At 48.1% G+C, this 23,448-nt stretch overlaps 1 protein-coding gene across 4 annotated transcripts in view; it reads right to left on the reverse strand.

Moving 5' to 3' along the window:
* Positions 1–6,429: 6,429 nt before the first annotated feature.
* The window catches only part of LOC134040975 (potassium voltage-gated channel subfamily KQT member 4), a 32,758-nt gene continuing 15,739 nt past the window's right edge, over positions 6,430–23,448 (reverse strand). For 2 of the 4 annotated variants that reach the window (XM_062487184.1, XM_062487183.1), the window contains 13 exons: positions 21,250–21,340; positions 20,176–20,302; positions 19,581–19,756; positions 18,855–18,980; positions 18,581–18,691; positions 18,385–18,480; positions 18,025–18,113; positions 16,843–16,965; positions 16,463–16,483; positions 13,574–13,803; positions 13,212–13,311; positions 8,429–8,831; positions 6,430–8,100 (listed from right to left, as the gene is read on the reverse strand). In XM_062487184.1, coding sequence (XP_062343168.1) covers positions 7,897–8,100; positions 8,429–8,831; positions 13,212–13,311; positions 13,574–13,803; positions 16,463–16,483; positions 16,843–16,965; positions 18,025–18,113; positions 18,385–18,480; positions 18,581–18,691; positions 18,855–18,980; positions 19,581–19,756; positions 20,176–20,302; positions 21,250–21,340 — 1,897 coding nt within the window. In that variant the 3' untranslated portion in view covers positions 6,430–7,896. The remainder of the gene's footprint in view (positions 8,101–8,428; positions 8,832–13,211; positions 13,312–13,573; positions 13,804–16,462; positions 16,484–16,842; positions 16,966–18,024; positions 18,114–18,384; positions 18,481–18,580; positions 18,692–18,854; positions 18,981–19,580; positions 19,757–20,175; positions 20,303–21,249; positions 21,341–23,448) is intronic. The other 2 variants (XM_062487186.1, XM_062487185.1) reach the window with 2 other exon arrangements.

Genomic DNA, 23,448 nt, shown 5'->3' on the forward strand with positions numbered 1-23,448 from the left:
TAAACGGTTTGAAAAACAAAAAAAAGGACGGATTGTTTTTAATATACTGTAGGTGTGTATCTACAAAGTACAATGTTGTGACAACGTTTTTTTAAATTTGTATTTAGCTCTACATCCACATTTTTGTGAAATTACTGACGAGTGTCACTGTCAAGATAAAGGTCCCCATTTGGTTAGCTAGCTAGCTCGGTATTTGGTCATTACCTTGATGTATGAATTGACGTGATGGTCTACAGGTCTTGTCATGTCGGCAGTGGTTGTGGTCATGGGCTTATGCAGGGTTTAAAAAAATATCGAGGTCCAAAAACTAAGTTTGCTAGCAGGTTGGAATTAATGTTAGCTGGTAGCTAGCTAGTTTACTCATGATGGACGGCCACTGTTTGACGAAGTGCGACCACGCACCGTGGAGCAGCGCATAACACATAGCAGCACTTGCAATGTGAATAAATTGTTCATAGTTTGTGGAATTTTAAGATAAAGTTAAATGTGATGATATTTTTCACCCACCAAGACAGGGCTGCCAACTCTCACGCATCGGCCTTGAGACCCAGTTCACACGCTTCAAAATTTGGGTTGGCCCCACCAAATCTCACTTCAAGGTTTTTGGAAAAGTTGGCAGCCCTGAAGAGACCTCTCTTCTCAGATCTATAGGCCTACTGTACCCGCATAAGGTGGTCCACTATCTACAGTTCAGAGGATTCCTGAGATGCGCAATCGCATGGAGCAAAGACAAAATGGAAGGAATAGAGAAAACAGAAGCCAGGGGGAAGACACAACAAAGCCGTGGTGCTCCCCTTAAAGTGGGGCAGGGAGACGGGGGAGAGGGAGAGATGGAGGAAACGCCAATCAAACACTCTTTTCAAACTGGACCAACACAAAAAACTGCGTCAAAAGTTTAAACCTTGCACTAGACGTTAAACCGTCTGTTTGTCCAAAATATTTTTTTGACCTTTTGACACAGAAACACCATGCTTTCACAAGCAGAACCATTCTTCAGCACCTCCACTGTGCATGTTATATAAATATACCAAGGACATTGTGGAATGAGTGAGTTTGAATGACCAAGATTCCCATGGGATTGTAACCCTGTTCTGACCTGGGAATGGGTTCTCTCTGTCTCTCTGTCTCTCTGTCTCTCTCTCTCTCTCCTCTCTCTCTCTCTCTCTCTCTCTGATGCATGGTGATGAACACTCAATATTCCAACTGGAAGGTTCACTTAAGGAGAAGGCTCTTAAGGAACCCAGCCCCCTTGCAAGAAAATTGCAGGTGCATCTCATTGGTGATGTGGCACCATCCCTCAAGTCATGCATCCTCCCTGATATGAGCAGAAATTGTATCAAATAAACATTAAGGAGCAGGGGTTGGTTAGATCTGGAGCTTGCTGAAGCATATAATGGGGGTGATTGACATTTAGGACTAAGGAAAATAAGCTGGTATTGGACACTGAGGCAGGAATGTCATTTGGTGCATTCAAGTTTGTCTGGTTCCATGAATCTCTGTTACTGTTTGTCTCTCTCTCTCTCTCTCTCTCTCTCTCTCTCTCTCTCTCTCTCTCTCTCTCTCTCTCTCTCTCTCTCTCTCTCTCTCTCTCTCTCCTCTCTCTCTCTCTCTCTCTCTCTCTCTCTCTCTCTCTCTCTCTCTCTCTCTCTCTCTCTCTCTCTCTTCTCTCTCTCTCTCTCTCTCTCTCTCTCTCTCTCTCTCTCTCTCTCTCTCTCTCTCTCTCTCTCTCTCTCTCTCTCTCTCTCTCTCTCTCTCTCTCTCTCTCTCTCTCTCTCTCTCTCTCTCTCTCATGCTTACCTGACTTGACCTGGTCTCAGTCCCTCAGCAGAGACATGTACACCCCTTGAGGGTGGAGGGTGACCAGACGGACCATCTGGAGAGTAAGCCATCAGGCCATGTCAGTTCCTCCTCCTCCTCTGGTATGTGTGGAACGGGGTCGAGACAGAGACAGGGCTCAGAGAAAGTAGACACTTGCTTCAGACAAGTTGCTGACACCGGGAAATGCCTTGCAGAAGGACTTTGGAGAGAGAATGGGGTCGTCTGACTTTGGCACCTGCGAGGGTGGCAGGCTACACCCCCTCGGCATCTCCGGCCTAAACGACGACAGCTGGTGAGGAGCTGATTGGTGATTCCTCCCACTCCAGAAACCATTGAAATCTGTTGACTCGAGCAAAAACATTTATCCATGAGTCTAATTTAGTTTGTAAATTACATTCCTTTAGAGTGATTGAATTATAATGAGTGACTTAGCTCATTTTGCATCATTTCAAATCAACCTTCAACATGTTTTTATTTCATGCTGTTGAACACTGCTCTCTAGTGGCCTGGTGGTGTTCAAACAACTCAACACAAACGGTAATATGATGAGTACAGAGAAACGCAGTCTGGGTGATAGTATGAAGCAGATTAGCAGGTTTAAAAATATATATATTTTAAGCTTTAATGATATTCTACTCCATATCAAAAAATACCCTCTGCATGTCACTGTGTCCATCTGCTCCTGTCTCGCCATGAATTTTCCTCAACAGAACATCGCCGGTGCAATGATTCCATCAGAAGCACAACTCCCAGCATTCCACAGCTGTGACATCATCACACCTGCAGTCATTCCTGCCATCCCATGATTGTCAAATGGAACAAGAGGATTCAGAGGAAATTATCTTGTTTCAATCAGCCAGACAATGAAAACAGAACCAGCGACAACACACACACCGTATCTCAGCAACCACCTTTGGATTACGACAACTTAGCTCAAAAGAAGAAAAAACATACATTTAGTGTCATTACTTTGACATTATCTTCCCCTGTGTTGTCATTATGTGTCATCCAATAATAATATAATTATGAATAATAACACGTCATAGGGTTTAGATTATTTACTTGTAATCAGAGTTAAAAGAGGTGAGGAGATCTTTAAACGTGATCGATTAATAATGGGATGTGAAAATATGGATGGGTCATCTAAGGTCCATAAAGTCTCTAACCAGACCCACAAACACAAACCCTTCCAAACATATGTTTCTTTTCTGTGTGAACTTTCAGTGATTACCTTGGATATGGCACAGATGTAGCCAATGAACCAAGACAGACAAGCTGAGAAGCTTCAAGCTCGGTATGCCTACAGTCTTCCTCCTCCTCTTCCTCTGGGAGTCTGTCTGAGAGAGGGGAGCTTCATAGCAGCATCAGCCCCCACTCAGTGCTCCCTCCCTGGGGATTATCACAGACTGCCAGTCCATCTCACAGGAATGTGGATCAAAAGCCAGGATCCTGCGTTCTGTAGCATACAGGAATGAGGGGAATGGCGAAACGCAGAAAGAGGAGTCACTGGGCGGAGGTCAGTGAAGACACACTCTGGAGACAACCTGTTGAAACACCCAGGGGAGTGCACTACCAGAGGAGAATGAGGGTCTTGTTATCCACACACACACAAACACCAGTGGAATGAATGACCATATGGCCATTCATGAATTCATACACTAAACACCAAGCCTTTGTTTTCTTCCAGTGCATCCGCACACTTTAAAACTGAAACAAAGGATGGTTTAACACAAGAGTTCTGTACAACATTAGGTTGTTCGCAACATGCTGTGTGATCAGAAGTAAGACTACATGAGCTGAAGCTAAATATCCAATTAGTTTTAGATTAGATTTAGAGAATCTGGTAGTTAATCTGTATTAGGATCAGTCTGATTAAGAGTAAATGGAAGAGAGAAGAACAGGAGTGTAGTCTTCTAAAAAGACAAATTCAACAACATTCAATTCCATTCAAAGAACTTTATTGAAACAAATAAATTAATAAGTTAGTCAAGTGAGGTACTTTGATCCTCAACAAGTAAGCATTGCTGGTTCCGTCTGAAACCGAATCAGGTGTGCAATAGATAGAAAATCAAAATGAAAATGGGAAAAAGAAACGCTTTTTCAGTTAAGCGGTAACGTCATCAATCTTTGAAACTGCATGGAAGACTTCTTGTTAGTGTGAACTTTATTGCTTTGACTTTCTATCAGTGTTTCAGTTGCAACAGTAATGCCCGTCCATCATAGGGCAGTTAAAGGGGATGGGAGATTGAATGTTGAATGGTAGCAAGTCAAGTGAACGATGGACGTGAGGGAATCTTAAAGGGATAGACGACATGCAGAAGAAGTAGAAGAAGATCATGCATAGCATTCATGTTGATTCGACAATCTGGGAGATCTCCTAGACTCGTACACTATAGACAAACGCCCAGTGTTGGCTTCAGAGGTAGTTAGTGGAAGCCAGGAGGACCTGTGTACTGTGACATGCTAATAAAAGGGCCACATGCCGGAATACCTCCCCAGCCTGACACACAGGAGCCTTCCCCTAGCTCCCACCTGTAATCTGACATCATTTAAACACAGAAGACCTGGCAGCCTACAAGGACATGGGCAAATACTTGGCAAAATCAGAAGGTGCAGGAAGTCGTATTGGCCTTCATTTGTGCACAGATATTGACAAGAATTGGTCTTTATACTGAGGTATTTTTGTTTTCACCCAATCATCAGGGCCATCTGGCTTCTGAATGACCATTGATATGGACATTGATACACTGTCGACACACACACACTAGTCACTTTACACACTGTCACTTCAGCTACTGGTTGCACCTTCAGCTACTGGTTGCACAATCAGCAAAATTGCACTAATTGTACCCTACTTGTCTCTAGGTTAGTATAGGTTATAAGGTTAGTATAGGATATTGTGTATTATAGGTTTTGAATACTGTATTGTTTATTATATTTAGGAGGTTTATTATATTATATGTTAGCTTATCATAGGTGTAACTTATGTTCTGAGTAATCATATGTTATGTTATGCCAGGTTTCTTTGCTTTGTCTTGTCCAAAAAATGTCAGTGCCCTGTCTGAACTTGAACTATCATTCGTGACACATATCTTGGGTTAAATTGTCTGATGGAACTTACAGGTGGCACTGTGGCCTCTCAATGTCTCACGACATTACAGCTCAGAAGGCACATGATGCTTTTTGTGTCAAGAAACCTTTCAAAGTCAAACTGAAAGTCTCCTGCCATTTCATGTGACATATTTGATCTAACAATTATTTTATTCATGTAAGATAAAACGATGAAAGAATACTGTATGTGATGTAAGCTGAAGATGCCATGGCACGAGAATCGGGAAAAACAGAAAGATGTTTACTATCCCACAAGTGAAATCTCTGTGGTCCCCTGACTGTCTTTTCTTATCCAACAAAAGCACCAGATGGAGCCCAGGTGATTCTCTGAAAGCAGGGCAACATTCAGTGCTCAGGATCTGCAGTGGCTCTGAATGGAACATTTGGAAAACGTGAATGAACCTCCTGCTGGATTGGCTGAACCAATCGAAGTGTCTAAACCTTTCACAGGACACAAGACATGCTTGTATTGGCTAAGCTGCTGAGAATTATGTCTTCTATTGTTGGGCCCATGGAGCAATTAAGTAAGTCTCACCAGTCTGTAAGCTTCAGGATCTGTGTGTGTGTGTGGACTGTCAAACTCAGATGAAACTACTTGTGTAGTTGATTGGACTAAGAAGAACATTTTACATTTATTATATTTTCAAGATAATTTCTGACAGAAAGCACCACAGACTCAAATTTCACATACACTTAAAAAATATCTAAAACTGATAAAGACAATAATAGAAATGTCAGCTAATTGAACAAGAATGGAGTGGATGAACATGATGACAAAAAATGATGTGTGTGTGTGTGTGGCTATGTATGTTCTCCAGTTCTGTCCATCAGAAAGATAGTGTGAATGCAATGCCTCCATCATGAGAACACAATTCGGTTAACCTGTCAGTGAATGATTAACGTGCTAATTTAAGGGAGAGGGATCTATAACGTTTCTCCACACTGGATAGTCTGCCTGCTTGTCTGTCTGTCTACCTGCCTGCGTAACTGGATCCATTTCCACATGCATACATGGAGATATTGGGCATGGGATCATGCATTTGACACTGATGATTGCCAGGCTAGAACCTACCAGATACTCTCCCCCTCCCCTCATCAACCACCAATTACCCAGTGCCGGGGGAACTGACTACTGACAAGACAAGGTGCATCTGTAACAGACGGAGGAGGAACCTCCCCTGGTTCTCTCCTGTGTGTGGGCGGACAGGCATGCACTACAGAGACGAACGGAACAATCTGTCCTGTGGAACACTAGTTGAATCCAGTTGAGGTGGAAAAAAAATATTGGACTGAACATCGGACAGGCCAGGACGGAAAGAAAACATGGAAACATTCGAACAGAGCCAGCTGTTACCTGACTTGTGATCATCTGTGCTTTGTCTGACTGAGGAGCATGCGTGTCTGGAGGTCAGGCGGCAACACAGAAAGGGACTTGGAGGGGAGCGAACGTTAGGAAACAGAAAGGTTCTCCCAAGGTTCTCCCAAGGTTCTCCCAAGGTTCTCCCAAGGTTCTCCCAAGGCTCTCCTAGTGCCTCGCAGTGCTTCCAACTCTGTCGATGGAAATTAACTCCATCATGGGTCTCCCTCATGACCAAGAAGGACCCAAACGATGGAGATGAAAGGCTTCATCTCTCTGATAGCCACGCACTAGAATGTCGGTTACGGCTGACAGAGAGGAGATCTCGAATTATTTTTGCAAAGTGGGCTTGATGGTGATGGACATGGAGGGGGAGCAGCAAACTCACAGAAGCGTTCCAAACACCACGGCTGAACGGAGCCACATTCACAACAAACAACAAGCTCAGAGCAAGACAACATTCTCTCATCTTCAACAGTCTGATCCCACATTTTAAGATGTTTTGAAGTTCTAACCCAGAAAGGTCCTTGCCTGGAAGACCCCCTGAACACGCAGGGGTCGTCTCGTCCAGCAGTACCATGCAGGGCACAGACCAAGCAGGTCAGGGGGGTGCAGATGGCAGGATGCTCGGTGTAACATGGCTGTTGGTTCTTCGTCTGTCAAGTATGCGGTCCTCCATCTTGTGGTGGAAGCCCTGTGGTGATTGACTGGTTGGTCTGGGGACGAAATGGTGAACCGAGCATCGGCCATCTACAGTACATTCATCATACGTTGTGAGAGGTGTGACAATATCAGACCAGTGCCTGATATAGAGTACCAATACGGTTTGTCCAAATCAAAGTTAAACACAAAACAGTTTGATCGTTGGAGCAGTTACAGTAGACTCCAGTAGCTGTTTTGGAAGTCTACTGACTAGGAAACTACACAAATAAACTAAACAAGGACAAGAAAAAAAAAATCTTTGTTGAAAATGTACAAAACCATAGTTTTTTTCCTTCTCAAAGTCACAGAAATCTACAGTTGCAGATTTGAAATATAAGAGATGGTGTTTTTGTTTTCTCCCCTTAAGGGACTGTGAATGAAGGAGACACTGCTCATGTGGCGCCCTCCGGTGGCTGTGGGCAGTAGGTTCACTGAAGGATGCATAATGAGCTCAGATGGAAACATTCGCTTGAGAGGAGAGGTCAGGCTTTGGGTAAGGGCCTTGAATAAGCGATGGAAGACAGTGTGAAGGGAAAACAAGGAAAAATGGTTGGTCAGGTGGATGAAGAAAAAAGAGATATTGAAAGAAGTGAACCGAGAAGCAAAATGGGACATTTTTGAAGTGACTATTCGAGCATTCTAATCCATTGCGGATTCTAAAAGGGTCCCTTAAGGGATTCTAGTCAGTATAGTGACTTTTAGTAATATTCTAGATTTGGATTTCATGCTTCAGTCGGGACGGCTCGTGTCATCTCGGCAACGCTCCTTGTTTGCAGAGGCCCGGAGCGTCGTCGTGATGGGCGGGTGGGGGGATTAAAGTATGCGTTAAGGGCCTGACGGTGTGTGTGTGTATGTGTGGGTGTGTGTGTGTGTGTGTGTTCCAGCGTTCCTCTCCGGGCCTCTCCCTGTCATTCCAAGGTGCTGCTCCCGGAGTGGGAGATGTTGAGAGTGGTGACGGACGGGAAGAGCTCCCGCTGTTCCGTGGGGCTGTGGTAGTCTGACGTGATGTCGGGCTCCAGCAGGGAGGATATGGTGAAGTGAGACGAGCCTTTCTTCAGGCACTGGGAGTAGAAGTTGAGGAGGAGGTCGATCTTGTTCTCTATAGACTGCACCTGTGAAGAGATGACACACACACAGTACAGATGGTTTTTGGTGGGGGAGGGCTGTTTCCTAATACGAAGTAAGGAATAATGAGTCAGGTGGCTGAGCGGTTAGGGAATCGGGCTAGTAATCAGAAGGTTGCCGGTTCAAATCCCGGGCGTGCACATGACGCTGTGTCCTTGGGCAAGGCACTTCACCCTACTTGCCTCGGGGGAATGTCCCTGTACTTACTGTAAGTCGCTCTGGATAAGAGCGTCTGTTAAATGACTAAATGTAAATGTAAATACGAAAGCATTCAGGTCAGCGTTCAGCTCGCAGCCAACCAGAACCAGTTTGTACCTGTTTCTCCACTTTGATGACACGTCCCATCATGCTCAGCTCATCAAGTGGGTCCAGTTCTGGAGGAGTCTTCTCTCCTTTATCACTGCGTACCTTCTTATCAGACTGGTTGGCCCCACGACCCACGATCTGGTCCACCCTGGGAAACACACACTGTGAACACAGGATGCTGTGTGGGTGATGTGGGTGTGTGTGAGTGTAGGTGTGTGTGTGCGTGTAGGTGTGCGTACGTGTGTCCGTGTGTGTGTGAGCGTGTGTGTGTAGCTCATGCCTCGTTTGCAGGCTCTTGATTCTGCCCAGCATGTCCAGGTGTCCTGCAGAATACTGCTCAATCACATCCTTCACGTCATACGGGCGCAGTGTCTCCTTAAACTTTCTTTTAGCCACCAGGAACTTCAGGATCCTACGCACACAAACACACATACAGAGAGAGAGAGAGACAGAGAGAGAGAGAGAGAGAGAGAGAGAGAGAGAGAGATACAGAGAGAGAGAGAGAGAGACAGAGTATTAGATCCATGGTAACGGTCGTTCTGGGTCCTGCGTACGCAAGTCAAACTATGGACGTAAACATTTCCATAAAACGCAGAAGCACACAACCATGAAACGACAGAGAGCTTCATAAGAGTAACAAGATTAATTGCAGTCAGCGTGACCTTATCATTCACCAACAGCCTCATAAAGGAAGTCAACAGAGAGGACCAGGGGAATTCCCCTGTGCTGTGGCATTTCACTTCCACCATTACCGGGGATAGGGTTACTGTCCTACGTCCAACGTGACTTTGTCTGAGTGGGACAGCTAGCACTTATCACAACAGCCAGGCTCTGTGGAGCAAAGAGCTTGTTCAGCAATTAGAGCACCATATAAACAAACACCTCCACACACACACACACATTCACACACCCAAACACATTCACATACACACACTTTTTTAGGAGCTCCCAAGCTTGGTGAAAAGGCGCTGTCTCAGTCCTATCTTGAGACAGCCACCGGCCTTCCTGGCACACACAGCTAATCACAGCCACCCAGCAGTGAGCTGGCCTTGGGGGACAGGAGCAGAGGAGGGTGGACCGAGCACGGCCGAGCAGAACAATAACATCGACGCCATCTCCTTCACGCGGAGAACGGGCCACACATTCATCTGATGTTATTCAGTGACTCAGATGACAGATACAATATGGAGGTTACATACTCATTGTGTGAGACCACAGTGAGCAGGGCAAACAAGAGCAGGGCAGGCACGAGGGGCTGGCTGAGTGTGTGTGTGTGTGTGTGTGTGTGTCCCCCCCTGCTCATTCCCCTTATCACCATGCTGCTCATTCCCCTTATCACCATGCTGCTCATTCCCCTTATCACCACGCATGGAGGTGCTGGCTTGGCAGAAGGCAGGAAACACCAAATGTTAGCGTGGCAAAACAGACTCACTCATGCTGTCATCTCCCCGCGTGATGGATCACACCGAGCCGAAGCGGAAGGGGGGGGGGGGGGGGGCAAGAGGTGTGTGGGGGGGGGGGGGGGGGAGTATGCTTTATGAGGAAAGCCTATCTCTCGCACACAGACGGCCTAAGCTTGCTTTAAATCTGCTCCTCTCCTTGACCAGAAGAACAGATCTGCATGGACGGGAAAGGGGAGTCCAGGCCATCTGTACCCATCAGAGTCCACACACATGAATGAACGCTCACACACAAACACAAACACACACGTTAGAAATACTAGACATTTCCCAGATATTGTACTTTTGTACTGTATAGCACAAATATACACAGGGTAAAATACTTTGCTTGTTTTGTACATGTGGACATGTGCACACACACACACACACACACACCCAAAGCTAAACCAGGTTAGGGACACCTGACCCTTTGAAGGGTCTGAGCAGTGAGGAATGCTGCCGTGTCGTGGAGCCCGGAGCAGCGTGTCACGTGTGGCGTGGCTGTTCAGAGCCCACGGGGCCGACTCTGAAGGACGGAAGGAGGAGGATAAAGGGAGAGAAGTGAGAGGAGTGTAGGGCAGGTCCACAGCTGGTGCGGCAGCCACCGTCAGCGAACCGCTCCTCTACGCACGGTGTGCCGTTTCCTGATGACTCCCAGAGTTTTGAGGTGTTTTTGCAAGGTGTATTTTTTCGTTTTGCAGGTAGATGCAGATTTCCTTTTTCTTTTTTTTTTGCCAAGGTGGGTCTCGGGTGTGGGTAAAAGAAAGATTTGGCACAAAGAATGGCGGGAAAGGGGGAAAAATACTTTATTTTGATCCTCGAAGGCTTTCTTCAAAGTGCTGAGTCTGTGGCAATGTTGTGGCCCCTGGAATGCCCCCTGAATCTAGCTCAGAGAAGCATCGCTTTCACAGTAAATCTTTATCTACGATCTCCGGGGATTAGGAGGAGAGAGGGGGGGAAGCACTCGGAGGTATGTCATCTGTACCCACAAAACTTTGGGATGGCTAGAAATAATCTTTGCCAAGTCAGCACAATTTCCCACCAAGGTCTCATACAGTTGTACATCTGTACGACTTCTAAAAACAGAGTGTAGTCCTACAGAGGGGAGAACGAAGGGGGGGACGCTTTTTGGTGTAACACGAGAGCCAACTGATTTCTGATGTCCTACCCTATAGTGTGCTGTGGAACCTTGTGACCCTCTCCACGGGACTGAATACCTTGACAAAATGACCTGAAAATGAAAATATGAATTTCAACGACACGCTTTTCAGCAGTCACATGACGCACCAAAGCGCCAGGAAAAGAGGAGAGAGACAGGAGTGCAGCCTGCACGACTCAGAGGACATCGTCCATCCATCCATCCAGGAAACAATTCTTAATTCAGAAAAAACAGGAAACACAAATGAATTCAAATTGTGAAGCTGACTGTAAGAATTCAAGATAAAAGGACAGGCGATTTCCTGCCACATTCAGTAAATACAAAGTTCTCAACTCTGAAAAAAAAATAATATTGCAACCCTGGCTTAGTTCAGGAAGCTGTACTGTACAGTAGTCAACCAGGTATGGTGTGGCTTTCGTCTCTCTCACTCTAACCATCCTTCCACCCTCCCACAGTACGTATCCCCTACGTATCAGGCAGGTAGCCAGGCATTGATGAACTGTGTGTGTCTCTATAAAATGAAGAATCAGCACTAAGGCTGCTAGAAAAATCTACCAGCGCTTCAGGGGCATTCATCAGTGTGTGGGGGCCAGTCAACGTAGCTACGGAAACAGTGTTGCTATGACCTGATGATGCACCTGTGCGTGTGTATGTGTGTGTGTGAGTATGTGTGTGTGTGAGGGGGTCTCACGTCTGTCCTGCTGTGGAGGAATGCCCCTTGCCCATCTGCTGCACCTGCACTGAAAAACAGTCTGCTGAGTCAACTGTAGCGATACTAGTGCATCCGTACAACCCCATATTTCCCTGATGATAATGTATCAATACATGACAGAATGACAGAATGACAGAAAAAATATTAAATAAACAATAAAAAAAATATTTTATTACTGTATTGCATGCAAAGAAAGAGCAAAAGGCAGTGGGGCAGACCTGCTCTGTTACCAGCCGGATAAACACCACGAGAAGCACTAGAACAGCAAGGAAAATAGTTTTTTGCTTGCTGCGCGTGGCAGAGCCAATACGCACCAAAATAGAATCACACATTATACATTCACTTCACAGCCCTTACACCGGAACACACCGGAACACACAGGTCTCACACGACATGGAAAATGCTGTGCGTCAGTATGGCCGACCCTGGAGACCAGGAAGTGATTTCATGTAATCCACTGCCACCATGCCTCCAGAGACCTACTTGCATTCTCACCAGATGTTTCCTGGCAATTGTGTTTTTCTGCCCTCCTCAGTGAAAACTCAGCCCCAGTGTGTGTGTGTGTGTGTGTGTGAGGGTGTGTGTGAGAGAGTGAGAGAGATTGAGAGATGTGGGAGGCCAATAACACTATGGACTAGTTGAACAGTTTAGCATATAGCGAAGCCTCCAGAGGTTGTGTTTCTGGCCTGCGACACATCAAGCTGCTAGTTACCACATGCAGGTTTGCCATCTCTGCATTTCCTTCCCTCCCTACAACCATGTTCTTTTTTTTCAATTGAGGTCACGTTACGTCTGCAATAGTATTCATTTACGATGGATACCAGTTTCACAACAAAAAGAAACATGTAACTTACAGTAGATCTCCACTTACCGTCGTCAATAACATTAATAGTAACATTAACTAAAATATCCTGTGTCTATGTACTCTTCCCCTTTCTTCCCTTCTTTTTTCTAGCATGACAGTATTGACCAATAGGAGTCATGACAGTATTGACCAATAGGAGTCTATCCGTATTAACACCACCAAGGGGTGACATAACGTTGTACCTGCAGCCTTCAGCAGGGCTCAGTTACCTCTCCTCAGTGGACATTTCCCTCAGTCAGCTGAAACTGCACACGCCAGAGCTCAGCAGTGCTGCTCCTATAACTTCCTGAGTGCACTCAGGACAGGAAGTAGACACAGTTGGCAATAAGTGCGCTAATGAGCAAGACCTTTGTGAAGACAGGTGACCCAGATCACTTCAATAATGTGGATCACGGGGAACCCCAGTGGCGCGGGTTCAAATCCAGCCTGGGCCTTTTGCCTGTCTTCCTCTCTCTCTCTCCCTGCCTTTCTGACTGCCTTGAATTGTCTCTCTCCAAAGGCGTGAAAATGCCAAAGATGCGTCTTCAATATAATAACAGGATCACATTACCCTGACGCATTGCGATCAGGACAGGTCGTACCTCCAGCCAAACATGAGCTGAACCACAGCGACTCACCTGACTGCCCTGATCAGAGTCTTCACTGCTGGGATCACCTCATCCATGGACACATCACAGTAGGGCTTGTCCTCCATGCTGTCCTCTCCAACACCTTCCACTGTAGAAGAAGAACGATTAGCCACACTGAGCACTGTGTGTGTGTATGTGTACTGCAAAAATGCCTTTAAACATTTCAATTTGGCTGCTAGTGCAGTAAAAACTTCACTATAAGAAACCTTATCAAGTGGTGTCGTATTTAAATTAAGTCACTAGATGAAGTCACTATCCAAACAAGTCCAACTGGATTTCAAATCTAAAAAACAAGATTCTAACACTCAGTCAGATGACCAGTTTTCGCATGCGTGCGTCACAGGACCCACCATCTACAGGGGGGCGGGGTTTGAGCCGGAGGGACGTCCGGAAACGAGTGCGGTCGTTGAAGCTCCAGCTCTTCTGCACCTTCCCGGGGCTGGTGGCTGGTGGAAGGTTCTCCGAGCTGGGAGAGCAGCGGACGCTGGACGCGGGGGGCAGCGGGGACGCCTTGGTACGCATCGCCTGAGACGACCGGGAGTTGTTCATCCGCATCCGGTCTCGGAATCCTATCTTACCGCTGATGTGAAACACAGACAGGAGCATTGACCTACTGGGCCTCGCCACTGTGGAGAGCCACAAAGACTGTTTTTTTTTTTTCATTGACCATATCCAGGCCACAACCATAATCAATTGAGATGAGTCAGAGGATTGGCAGTCTAGCAAACACAAAGACAGACTAGGTCCTGAGAAACAGCCGGACAAGCAGACAGCAAGACAGAGGCGGACGTCCAGGTGGTTAGAGGACACGGGGAAGATGGACAGACAGCCCCCACGTGTCCAGGTTGAGGGGACCACAGTGCATCGCTCACATCTGGGAGGTCCTCGTGTGTCAGCCACACCCCGAGGGGGTTTTCCCAGGACATGAGGAATGCTCTCCTCACCTCTCCCTAAGCCCTGTTACCCAGGCCGTTCTGCAGAGCGAGCGTTCTGGGTAAGCTACCTGGTTATGAGCTGGTGCTTCATTCAGGCTGACACATTTAACTCTACAGAACAGCCACATCCTTCTTGAGTGGAGCAGAATCTTTGAGAACACTTTACATGTCAGGTTACACGCGATCGTGCATCGACAAGGAAACTCCAGTACCATGCATGACGGAACGATTTTAGACATGTTTGCTCGCTGTTTTTCTGTGTGTGTGTGTGTGGGTGTCGCATGTGCTGCATGTTTGCTGGTGTGTGTGTATTTGTGTGTGTGTGTGTGCTGGTTGGCCAGCCATTTAAATTAATATTTAAATAGCCATCAGAGGTATTAGTGGAAAATAGCATTTCATATGTCCATACTAAAATGCTCTGGTAGACTTGATGCGAAACAGGGAGGAAGTGAGGTTTACCTTGGCATGCTATTGGAGAGAGGAAAGGAAATGACTGGCATGCTAAGTCAAACACAGGCACGGCACACAGAGCAAAAAGGACTCTGACCCAAAGTATTTCACCAACTGAACAACACAAAACCTATTAGGGGGAAAACAACAGGGAGTCAGGTGGCTGAGCGGTGAGGGAGTCGGGCTAGTAATCCAAAGGTTGCCAGTTCGATTCCCGGTCATGCCAACTGACGCTGTGTCCTTGGGCAAGACACTTCACCCTACTTGCCTCGGGGGGAATGTCCCTGTACTTACTGTAAGTCGCTCTGGATAAGAGCGTCTGCTAAATGACTAAATGTAAATGTAAAACAATGTTTGTGCTTAGGTGGGCAGGGTTTCAGGCAGGGTTGTGAAAGCTCAAACAGCACCCATGTTCCTGCTCCATTGTTAAGCTGGTATCTCAAACCAACACCTTACAAGCAAACGGAGAGGCATGTTTGACGTTCGAATCAAGCATTTGGCCATGCAATCATCACAAATGCTCGAGCAAAAAGGATCCCTCTCCCTGAACGAAACGGCCAAACGAGAAAGAGATTCCCAACTCAGACGTTGAATAAACCATGAAGTAAACTAAGCTCCAGTACATGCTCCCTGTCCATGGTTTACACATTTTCCTTGCTGGAAATCAAGCAGAAGAAATCAGCTCTGGTTTCCCGACGGTTCGAAACCGGTCTGTCTTCTAAAGCAGAACTCTCCGTCATTCTCTCAAACAACCACGGGGTCCCTCAGGCGTTCATGGAGCAGAGCAGAGTGCGCGTCCTAAACTCTCTCAATCGCAGCATTCACAATGTACAGAACAGGTCAGAAAAAAAAGACACAAAATGCTCGAATGCCTGATTTTCTAGACTGTTCACAGAGTCAAATCCCGCTGAGGGCCGAGTCCTCCTCGGTGACCCTCCCGGGACGACGCACACGCTGCCCTGCGCCACAACCCCTCAGATCACAGGCAAGGGGAGGGGGTGAGTACTGTGTGTGAGAGAAAGAGAGATGGAAGGGGGGGGGGGGGGTAGGAGTCGCTGGTGCTCTAGCGTGCCCTCACGTGCGCCGTGCACAGGCCAGTTGCCAGGGATACCTCTGCTTGTGACCAGCGTGAATCCGGAAGAGACCCCGCTTTTTATTGACGAGCTGACTGGAGAGACACACAAGGCAGAGGAAGAGAGGGGTGAGGGGTGGCCGTGTGGAGGAGGGAGGAGGGAGAGGAGGGGGAGGAGGAGCAGTGCGTCCGTAGCAGTGAGCATTTCAAAGTGAGGGAGGAGTGAGGAGGAGGGGATGGGAGCAGCGGAGGCCCACTGCCTCGTCTCAGTCGTCCAAAGTAACCCCCCCCCCCCCCCCGCGCGGTCCGTTACGCACGGTTCAATTCCCACTATCGACATCATCTCCAACCTTGAGGAAACGTGACCCAGAGAGGAGGTTGTTTCTGGACCATTTGAGACTGGTGGTGAGAGAGGATGTGAGTGGCGTGTTGAGTGGAGGGCGGTAGGCAGAGTGAACATGCATCAGAGGTGTTTTGGTACAGCCGATGTACGACCACACGGGTCCCTTCTCACGTCGGCACAGCCGGCACTGGAAGGGCTGAGCTGGGACTCCCTTAAGTGTCCGGGGAAAACAACTCATCACCTGAACCTGTTTGCCAGGTTGAACAAGCGTAGAAAAGGTACACGTCATATTCTTTCACTGGGGGTGAACTATGCTGAATTGATCAATCCAATCAAGCTGGTGGAGTACCATTCACTACCGTGCGGCCTCACCGTAACATAGCAACATTTGTAATAGCCATCAGGCAAGAGCCAGATAAGAGAAAGTATTCGAACGAACCTGCATGGAGCTTCTGTCTTCCTGAGAATACATGGAGATGGAAGGATGGCATGGCAGGACAAGAACGAAAGGAGAGAAAATAAAGAGAATGAGAGGATGACTAGAGAAGATGGGCGCCAGGGTGAATGATATGCAGGAAGCAGGCTGGCACACCACAGCAGGGTTCAGACCAGCGTTAAAAACAGTAGGTTAGATACACAGCAACACATCCTCACAGGAAATACTGACCCTGGAACAGTCGCTTCCTACTCCACGGACATCTAATGTATCCTGTGTGTGTGTGTGTGTGTGTGTGTGCGGGTGTGTGAGCATGTATATGTAGTTGTATGTGTGAGCGTGTGTACGCACGTGTGTGTGTGTGTGTGTGTGTGTGTGCGTACCTGTCCCCCAGGTAGGGAGAGCTGTAGGGTCTCAGCCCTGACAGCAGGGTGTGGTGGGAGGGGTGATGAACCTTCTTGGTGCTACGTTGTCGCTGAAGGTGACTGAACAAGAGCGTCAGCTCTCTGACCCCACGTGCACAACAAAACAAAACAAAACAAAAACATAAAAGGAAGAACTCATAAAAACTTAGGTCAAATTAATGGTCAAACATTTAAAAGGAGGGGGATCTGAAAACAAGCAGGAATCAAAGAACTGCCCCAAGATTCCAAACATGCTGTATTATAAGTCATTATGTATTAATACATAATCTACATACAAGTCCCCCTTCCTTTCAAACAAAATTAGTCAAATTAATATGTAAATACAAAATATAAGAAAATGTTCAGAAGCAAAACAATCAATTAAAATCATATCAGATAAACAGGTGAAGAGGTTGGAACGATGGGTCAGACCAGCTTAACAACAAGATGGATGAGTAAGAAGGATCCGTCTGATTTGGTTTGGCATATCAGCGATATACACTCCCCCCGCCCACACACACACACACACACACAACCCACCCCCCATAATTATATGGGCTCGAAATCCTTTGACCTCACTTTGGCTTGACTGCTGTGCTGGAGGAGGGGGAGAGGAGGAGGGGGAGAGGGGGAGGGGAGAGGAGGAGGGGGAGAGGAGGAGGGGGAGAGGGGAAGGGGCGGAGAGGGGGAGGGGGAGAGGGGGAGGGGGAGAGGAGGAGGGGGAGAGGGGGAGAGGAGGAGGGGGAGAGGAGGAGGGGGAGAGGAGGAGGGGGAGAGGGGAAGGGGCGGAGAGGGGGAGGGGGAGAGGAGGAGGGGGAGAGGGGAAGGGGCGGAGAGGGAGAGGGGGAGAGGGGGAGGGGGAGAGAGGAGAGGAGGAGGGGGAGAGGGGGAGGGGGAGAGGAGGAGGGGGAGAGGGGAAGGGGCGGAGAGGGGGAGGGGGAGAGGGGGAGAGGGGGAGGGGGAGAGGGGGAGGGGGAGAGGAGGAGGGGGAGAGGGGGAGGGGGAGAGGGGGGAGAGGGGGAGGGGGAGAGGGGGAGGGGGAGAGGAGGAGGGGGAGAGGGGAAGGGGCGGAGAGGGGGAGGGGGGAGAGGAGGAGGGGGAGAGGGGGAGGGGGAGAGGAGGAGGGGGAGAGGGGAAAGGGGCGGAGAGGGGAAGGCTTACCTGAAGGACGGAAGCATGCTGTCATAGAAGTACCATGTGGCTGTCAGGTAGGAGTGCTGAGCGTCTGTGGAGTAGAGACGCCACGCAGCCTGGACACACACATCCACACACCCACACACACACCCACACACACACCCACACAGAAGGTGGTTTCAAAGGCATCTTTAGGAAAAGGCATTAAGCTATCACAGAGTAGAATTTGGTGGAAGAGAGGCATATTACACATATGCTGCACGCACGCACACACACACACACACACACACACACACACACACACACACACACACACAGTGTCTCTACCTCCTCACCTGTATCACACACACACACACACACACACACACAGTGTCTCTACCTCCTCACCTGTATCAGGTTGGCAGCAGGTGTCCTTCTCTTCTCAAAGTGCTTCTGTCTGTGTTGCTCCTGTACCTTTAGAGCAAAGCCTGACCCCAGGATTCCCTAGGGGGGAGGTCAAAGGTCAGGGGGTCAGGGAAAGAGGCCAATACGTGATTGGCTGAAATGATATCGACAGTGACGTAGCCCTATGGGAGAGACTCACGGCTGGGAGGGCAAAAAAGGACACGCCCACGAGAGCGAAGGCTGCTGCTAGGAGACGACCCTGCCAGGTGTGCGGAGTCTTGTCACCGTAGCCTATGGTGGTGAGCGTGATCTACACACACACACACACACACACACACACACAAAGAGAGAGAGAGAGAGAAACAAAAGGAGGTGTGGCTAAGAAGGATTCAGGAATTCAGGAAAGTAGTTGAGGAAAGTAATTTAGCAATGTTGTCTTGTCTGGTCCGAATAATTCTTTGTGCAGTACTCACAGTCCCCCACCAGAGGGAGTCAGCATAGGTGTTAAACTCCGTGTTGTCATCCTTCTCTGCCAGGTACACCAAGAAGGAGGCAAAGATTAGAACCAGGAATCCAATGTACCAGGCTGTGATCAGCTCCTGAGAGGGAGAGGAGAGAGAGAAGCGGGGGGGGGGGGGGGGGGGTCACCATCAATCACCATCACATGAACAATGTTATCATCCTCGTCGTCATCCACCTCATTATCTTCACCATTCGTATCATCACCATGTTAATTGCCAGCATCATTATACTGTCTTGCCTGTGGGATGATATGCTGACCACAAGCATCATCTCCAACAGAGGTCTGTCTTATCCATCAATACTTTAGTTTACTAAGCCTAAAGCTGCCTGGAAAGTGTGTGTGTTCATGCATGGATGTGATGCATGTGTGTGTATGTTGTACATTTGACTTCTGTTTTGCAGAGTGGTCAATCTAATAGCCACGTTAAGGGGGTCCGTGGAGGAGGGGGCAGGGGGGTGGGGGTCCGTGGAGGAGGGGGCAGGGGGGTGAGGTCGCTCTGAGAGCAGCTCATCAGAACACTCAGCAGTTTAGAACTAACGCTGGATTCTTTGAGACAGCCAGGTGTGTGATCACTTCCTGAAAAAAAAGTGAGTGAGTACCTCTTTACTCTTTCAGCCTTTTCTCTATTATGTGCGTGTGTAGTTGTGCGTACCGTGCATGTGTGTGTGTGCTTTACCTTGCTGTGTGCGTAAACCACGGAGCCCAGCAGCTTCCAGGTGCCCCCCCGGCGGTCCATGCGCACCATGCGCAGGATCTGCAGGAAGCGCATGCTGCGGAGCGCCGACGTGGCAAAGATGTTACCCTGCGTCCCCGCGGCGATCACCGCCAGTGACACCACAAAGACAATTAAGTCTGGGGACAGAGGGATGGGTGAGTGAGAGAGTGAGAGAGAGGGAGTGAAATAGAGGAGGAGGTTAAAAAAGTTCATGTGCCAATACTGTACCCATTAAAACACAACTCTGTAAGTCATTGAGAAAACTCTCTCGTCCCTCTCTCACTCTCAATGTCTGTCTCTGTCTGTCTCTCTTTGTCTGTCTGTCTGTCTGTCTCTGTCTGTCTGTCTGTCTGTCTGTCTGTCTCTGTCTCTCTGTCTCTCACTGTCTGTCTCTGTCTCTCTCTCTCTCTCTGTCTCTCTCTCTCTGTCTCTCTCTGTCTATCTCTCTCTGTCTATCTCTCTCTGTCTCTCTCTCTCTCTGTCTGTCTCTGCCCCTGTCTGTCTCTATCTATGTGTCTCTCTCTCACACACTCACACACACACACACAGGGTGTACCTATGACACAGAAGGGCTTCCTAGCGAAGCGGAGTCGTCCCTTCCAGCCTCGATAGCGAGAGCAGCAGCCGGCGGCCCACACCCTGACGAAGTACTCCAACCCAAACACCACGATCATCACAAACTCCTGCAGCCAGGATGCCCCTCACACACACAAACAAATACACATGCGCGCACACCCAAACCCACACGCACACACACAAAACCCACACGCATACAAAGGAAGTTCAGAACACACACAAAATCAGTTCAGCAAGGTCATTTGTAACATCACTGTTCCGAATCAGGTAAAATCTTATGGATCAGATTATTTATTTTTTTACACCCAAAAATGTCAAGAATCTACTCTGAGAGTAGGTTCCCCCCCACCCTCCCTGGTGTGTTCTGTTTGTGTCTGCAGTTCCAGTTGAAGTGGACCTGTCAGACAGTGACTACAGCTCACTAATGGGCTGAAGATTGATCTAAATATCTAAATGGTAAAAGGAATCAACAAGAAATCGCTATAGGATAAAGTCAGACCTGAGAGATATGTAGAGAGAGTACAGTATGTATGTTTTTATCTGTAAGGGGGGTGGTGTTTCTGTCTATGAGGTGTGTATGTGTGTGTGTGTGTGCGAGTGTAAGCATGTCTCCATGACCTCGTCCCAAGCACCATAGTGATTGTAAGATTACTGTTCAGATCAATGGATCATGTCTACAACTTCCTGCATACTCTGCATACATCCGAAGCCGCTAGCATGCGCTTATTACCATGTCAGTGATACTATTGACGGCATATCAAAATACAAACATACAGTGGCTGTTTAAGATATGTGACCGTATATGTTTAAGATGTGTGAGGGGAGTGGTGTGTCTGTCTATGAGGCGTGTAAGCATGTCTCCATTACCTCGTCCCAAGCATCACAGTGATTATAAGATTACAGTTCAGATCGATGGATCATGTCTACAACTTCCTGCATACTCAACAACATCCGAAGCCTCTAGCTGCACGCTTACACTGCCACTTTAACAGTACTGTACAAGCTGTGCGTGTTTGTGTGTGTGTGTGTGTGCGTGCGTGTATCCGCTCCTCACCAGGATAAAGAGGCCTTCGTTGGCTACCTCATGGTGGTCGGGGATGGTAGAGAACACAGACAGCACCAGGCAGCTGAACACCATCAGGAAACTGCAACACAGACACACGATACATACACACAGTTACACAAAGACAAAGGGTTACACCCACACACATTGTACACATGATCAATTAATACATCTGGCTACCTAGATATTTGCTGCCTGGGTTCCGCAAGCGTTCATTACTTTGAGCCGAGAGAAGCCCGGTGCGTGTTTACAACCAAAAGACAAATTATACAGGATATATATATAATTATACAGGTTGTAAACACGCACCGCGTGTTTACAACCAAAAGACAAATTATAATCAACAGGACTGCTGTTTCTTGTGAACTGGTGTTGTTGATCTCAAACATGAAGAACACCGTGCATGGACACCCCCACACACACAAACACCATTGTTTCCAAGGCGGTGCATGTGAGAGTTCTCAGGGTATGGCTCAAGCAGGTGGCAGCTGCTGGTGCTAGCGGGCCACACTTGACACCAGATCTCACAGTATGAAAACACTTCACAGACTCCCAAACACTCACACACACACAGACACACACACACAGACACTCCACTGACTTTTCTGTGATGCCTTAACCCTTGTGCTACCTTCGGGTCATTGTGACCCACCGTCGTGTTGCGGCAACTTTACCTCATACAAAAATAAAGTGGCTCAGCGGGTGGTGCGTGTCCCGATCGGGCTGAGGCCCTAAAGCAGCGGCTGGGGTTTGATTCTGGCTTGGCCCATTTCTACACGTGTTCTCCTCTCTCTCTCCCATACATTGTCTCTCTGTACCCATTTCTGTCCATGAAAGGCCCAAAATATATCTTTAAAAGGTTTGATCCTTGCTTGATCCTGTCAACCTTTACGCCTTACGTAAGAGAATAAGCCGGGATACGAACGAGACATAAAACGGAGAACTTGATTCACTTTCAACATTGGAAATATTTGTGGTCCTTGCTGTAGGTAGACAACTACTTACCACAAAGTGATACCATTGACAGCATATATAATACAACCATACAGTGGCTGTTTAAGATATGACCACAAAATGTAATCAAGTCGTACTGCACAAGATGACAGATGGTAGGGGACACGAGAGGAGAGAGAGGAAGGACAGAACGAGAGCGATAAAGAGAGAGCGTGAAAGACAGATATGGAGAGAGGGAGAAGAGAGAGGGCAGACAGAGATAGGGTGGGAAGCCATTTATTTTCTCCCTGTCTAGCACAGTAAGATAATCAGTTGAGAGGACGGGGAACGGAGGAGAGAGAAGGGGAGAGGAGAGGAAGAGAGGAGAGGAGAGGAGAGGAGGAGAGGAAGGGGAAAGGAGGAGAGGAAGGGGAGAGGAGGAGAGGAAGGGGAGAGGAGGAGAGAGGATAGAAGAGGAGGAGAGGAGGAGAGGAGGAGAGGAAGAGAGGAGAGGAAGGGGAGAGGGAGGAGGAGAGGAACGGGAGAGGAGGAGAGGAATGGGAGAGGAGAGGAGGAGAGGAATGGGAGAGGAGGAGAGGAAGGGGGAGAGGAGGAGAGGAAGGGGAGAGGAAGGGGAGAGGAGAGGAGAGGAGGAGAGGAAAGGAAGAGGAGGAGAGGAGAGGAAGGGGAGAGGAGGAGAGGAACGGGAGAGGAGAGGAGAGGAAGGGGAGAGGAGAGGAGGAGAGGAGAGGAATGGAGAGGAGAGGAGGAGAGGAAGGGGAGAGGAGGAGAGGAATGGGAGAGGAGAGGAGGAGAGGAAGGGGAGAGGAGAGGAGGAGAGAGGAAGGGGAGAGGAGGAGAGGAAGCCATAGAGCAGGGAAGACTCAGAGATAACATCCAGGCTCTGACAGCAGACCAATGTCAGACATGGTCAGAGTCACCAGGAAGGAAGAAGGGTTAAGAGATGTCAGGGAGATGAAGGAGATTCCCCCCAGGCCAGTCCACACAGACACAATCATCTGGCATTAGGCAGGGATGGAGCCTCTGGTTGGGCCGTCTCAAATCAACCATGTGGATCAGGAGTCCTGTTACGGTAGATCATTTACTGTAGTTAGTCCTGGGGTAGGAGATGGCAAAGGTATTAAGACCATCTCCTCTCAGCAGGTTTTAAACCACGTCACCTCATCACCTGTCTGAGGGTCGGGTGAGACTTTGTGCACACTGATTCATCTTTATTGTTAGCAAAAGAAGGTGACA

The sequence above is a fragment of the Osmerus eperlanus genome, chromosome 20 (genome assembly GCF_963692335.1).
Source record: "Osmerus eperlanus chromosome 20, fOsmEpe2.1, whole genome shotgun sequence".
NCBI classification, from domain to species: domain Eukaryota; kingdom Metazoa; phylum Chordata; class Actinopteri; order Osmeriformes; family Osmeridae; genus Osmerus; species Osmerus eperlanus.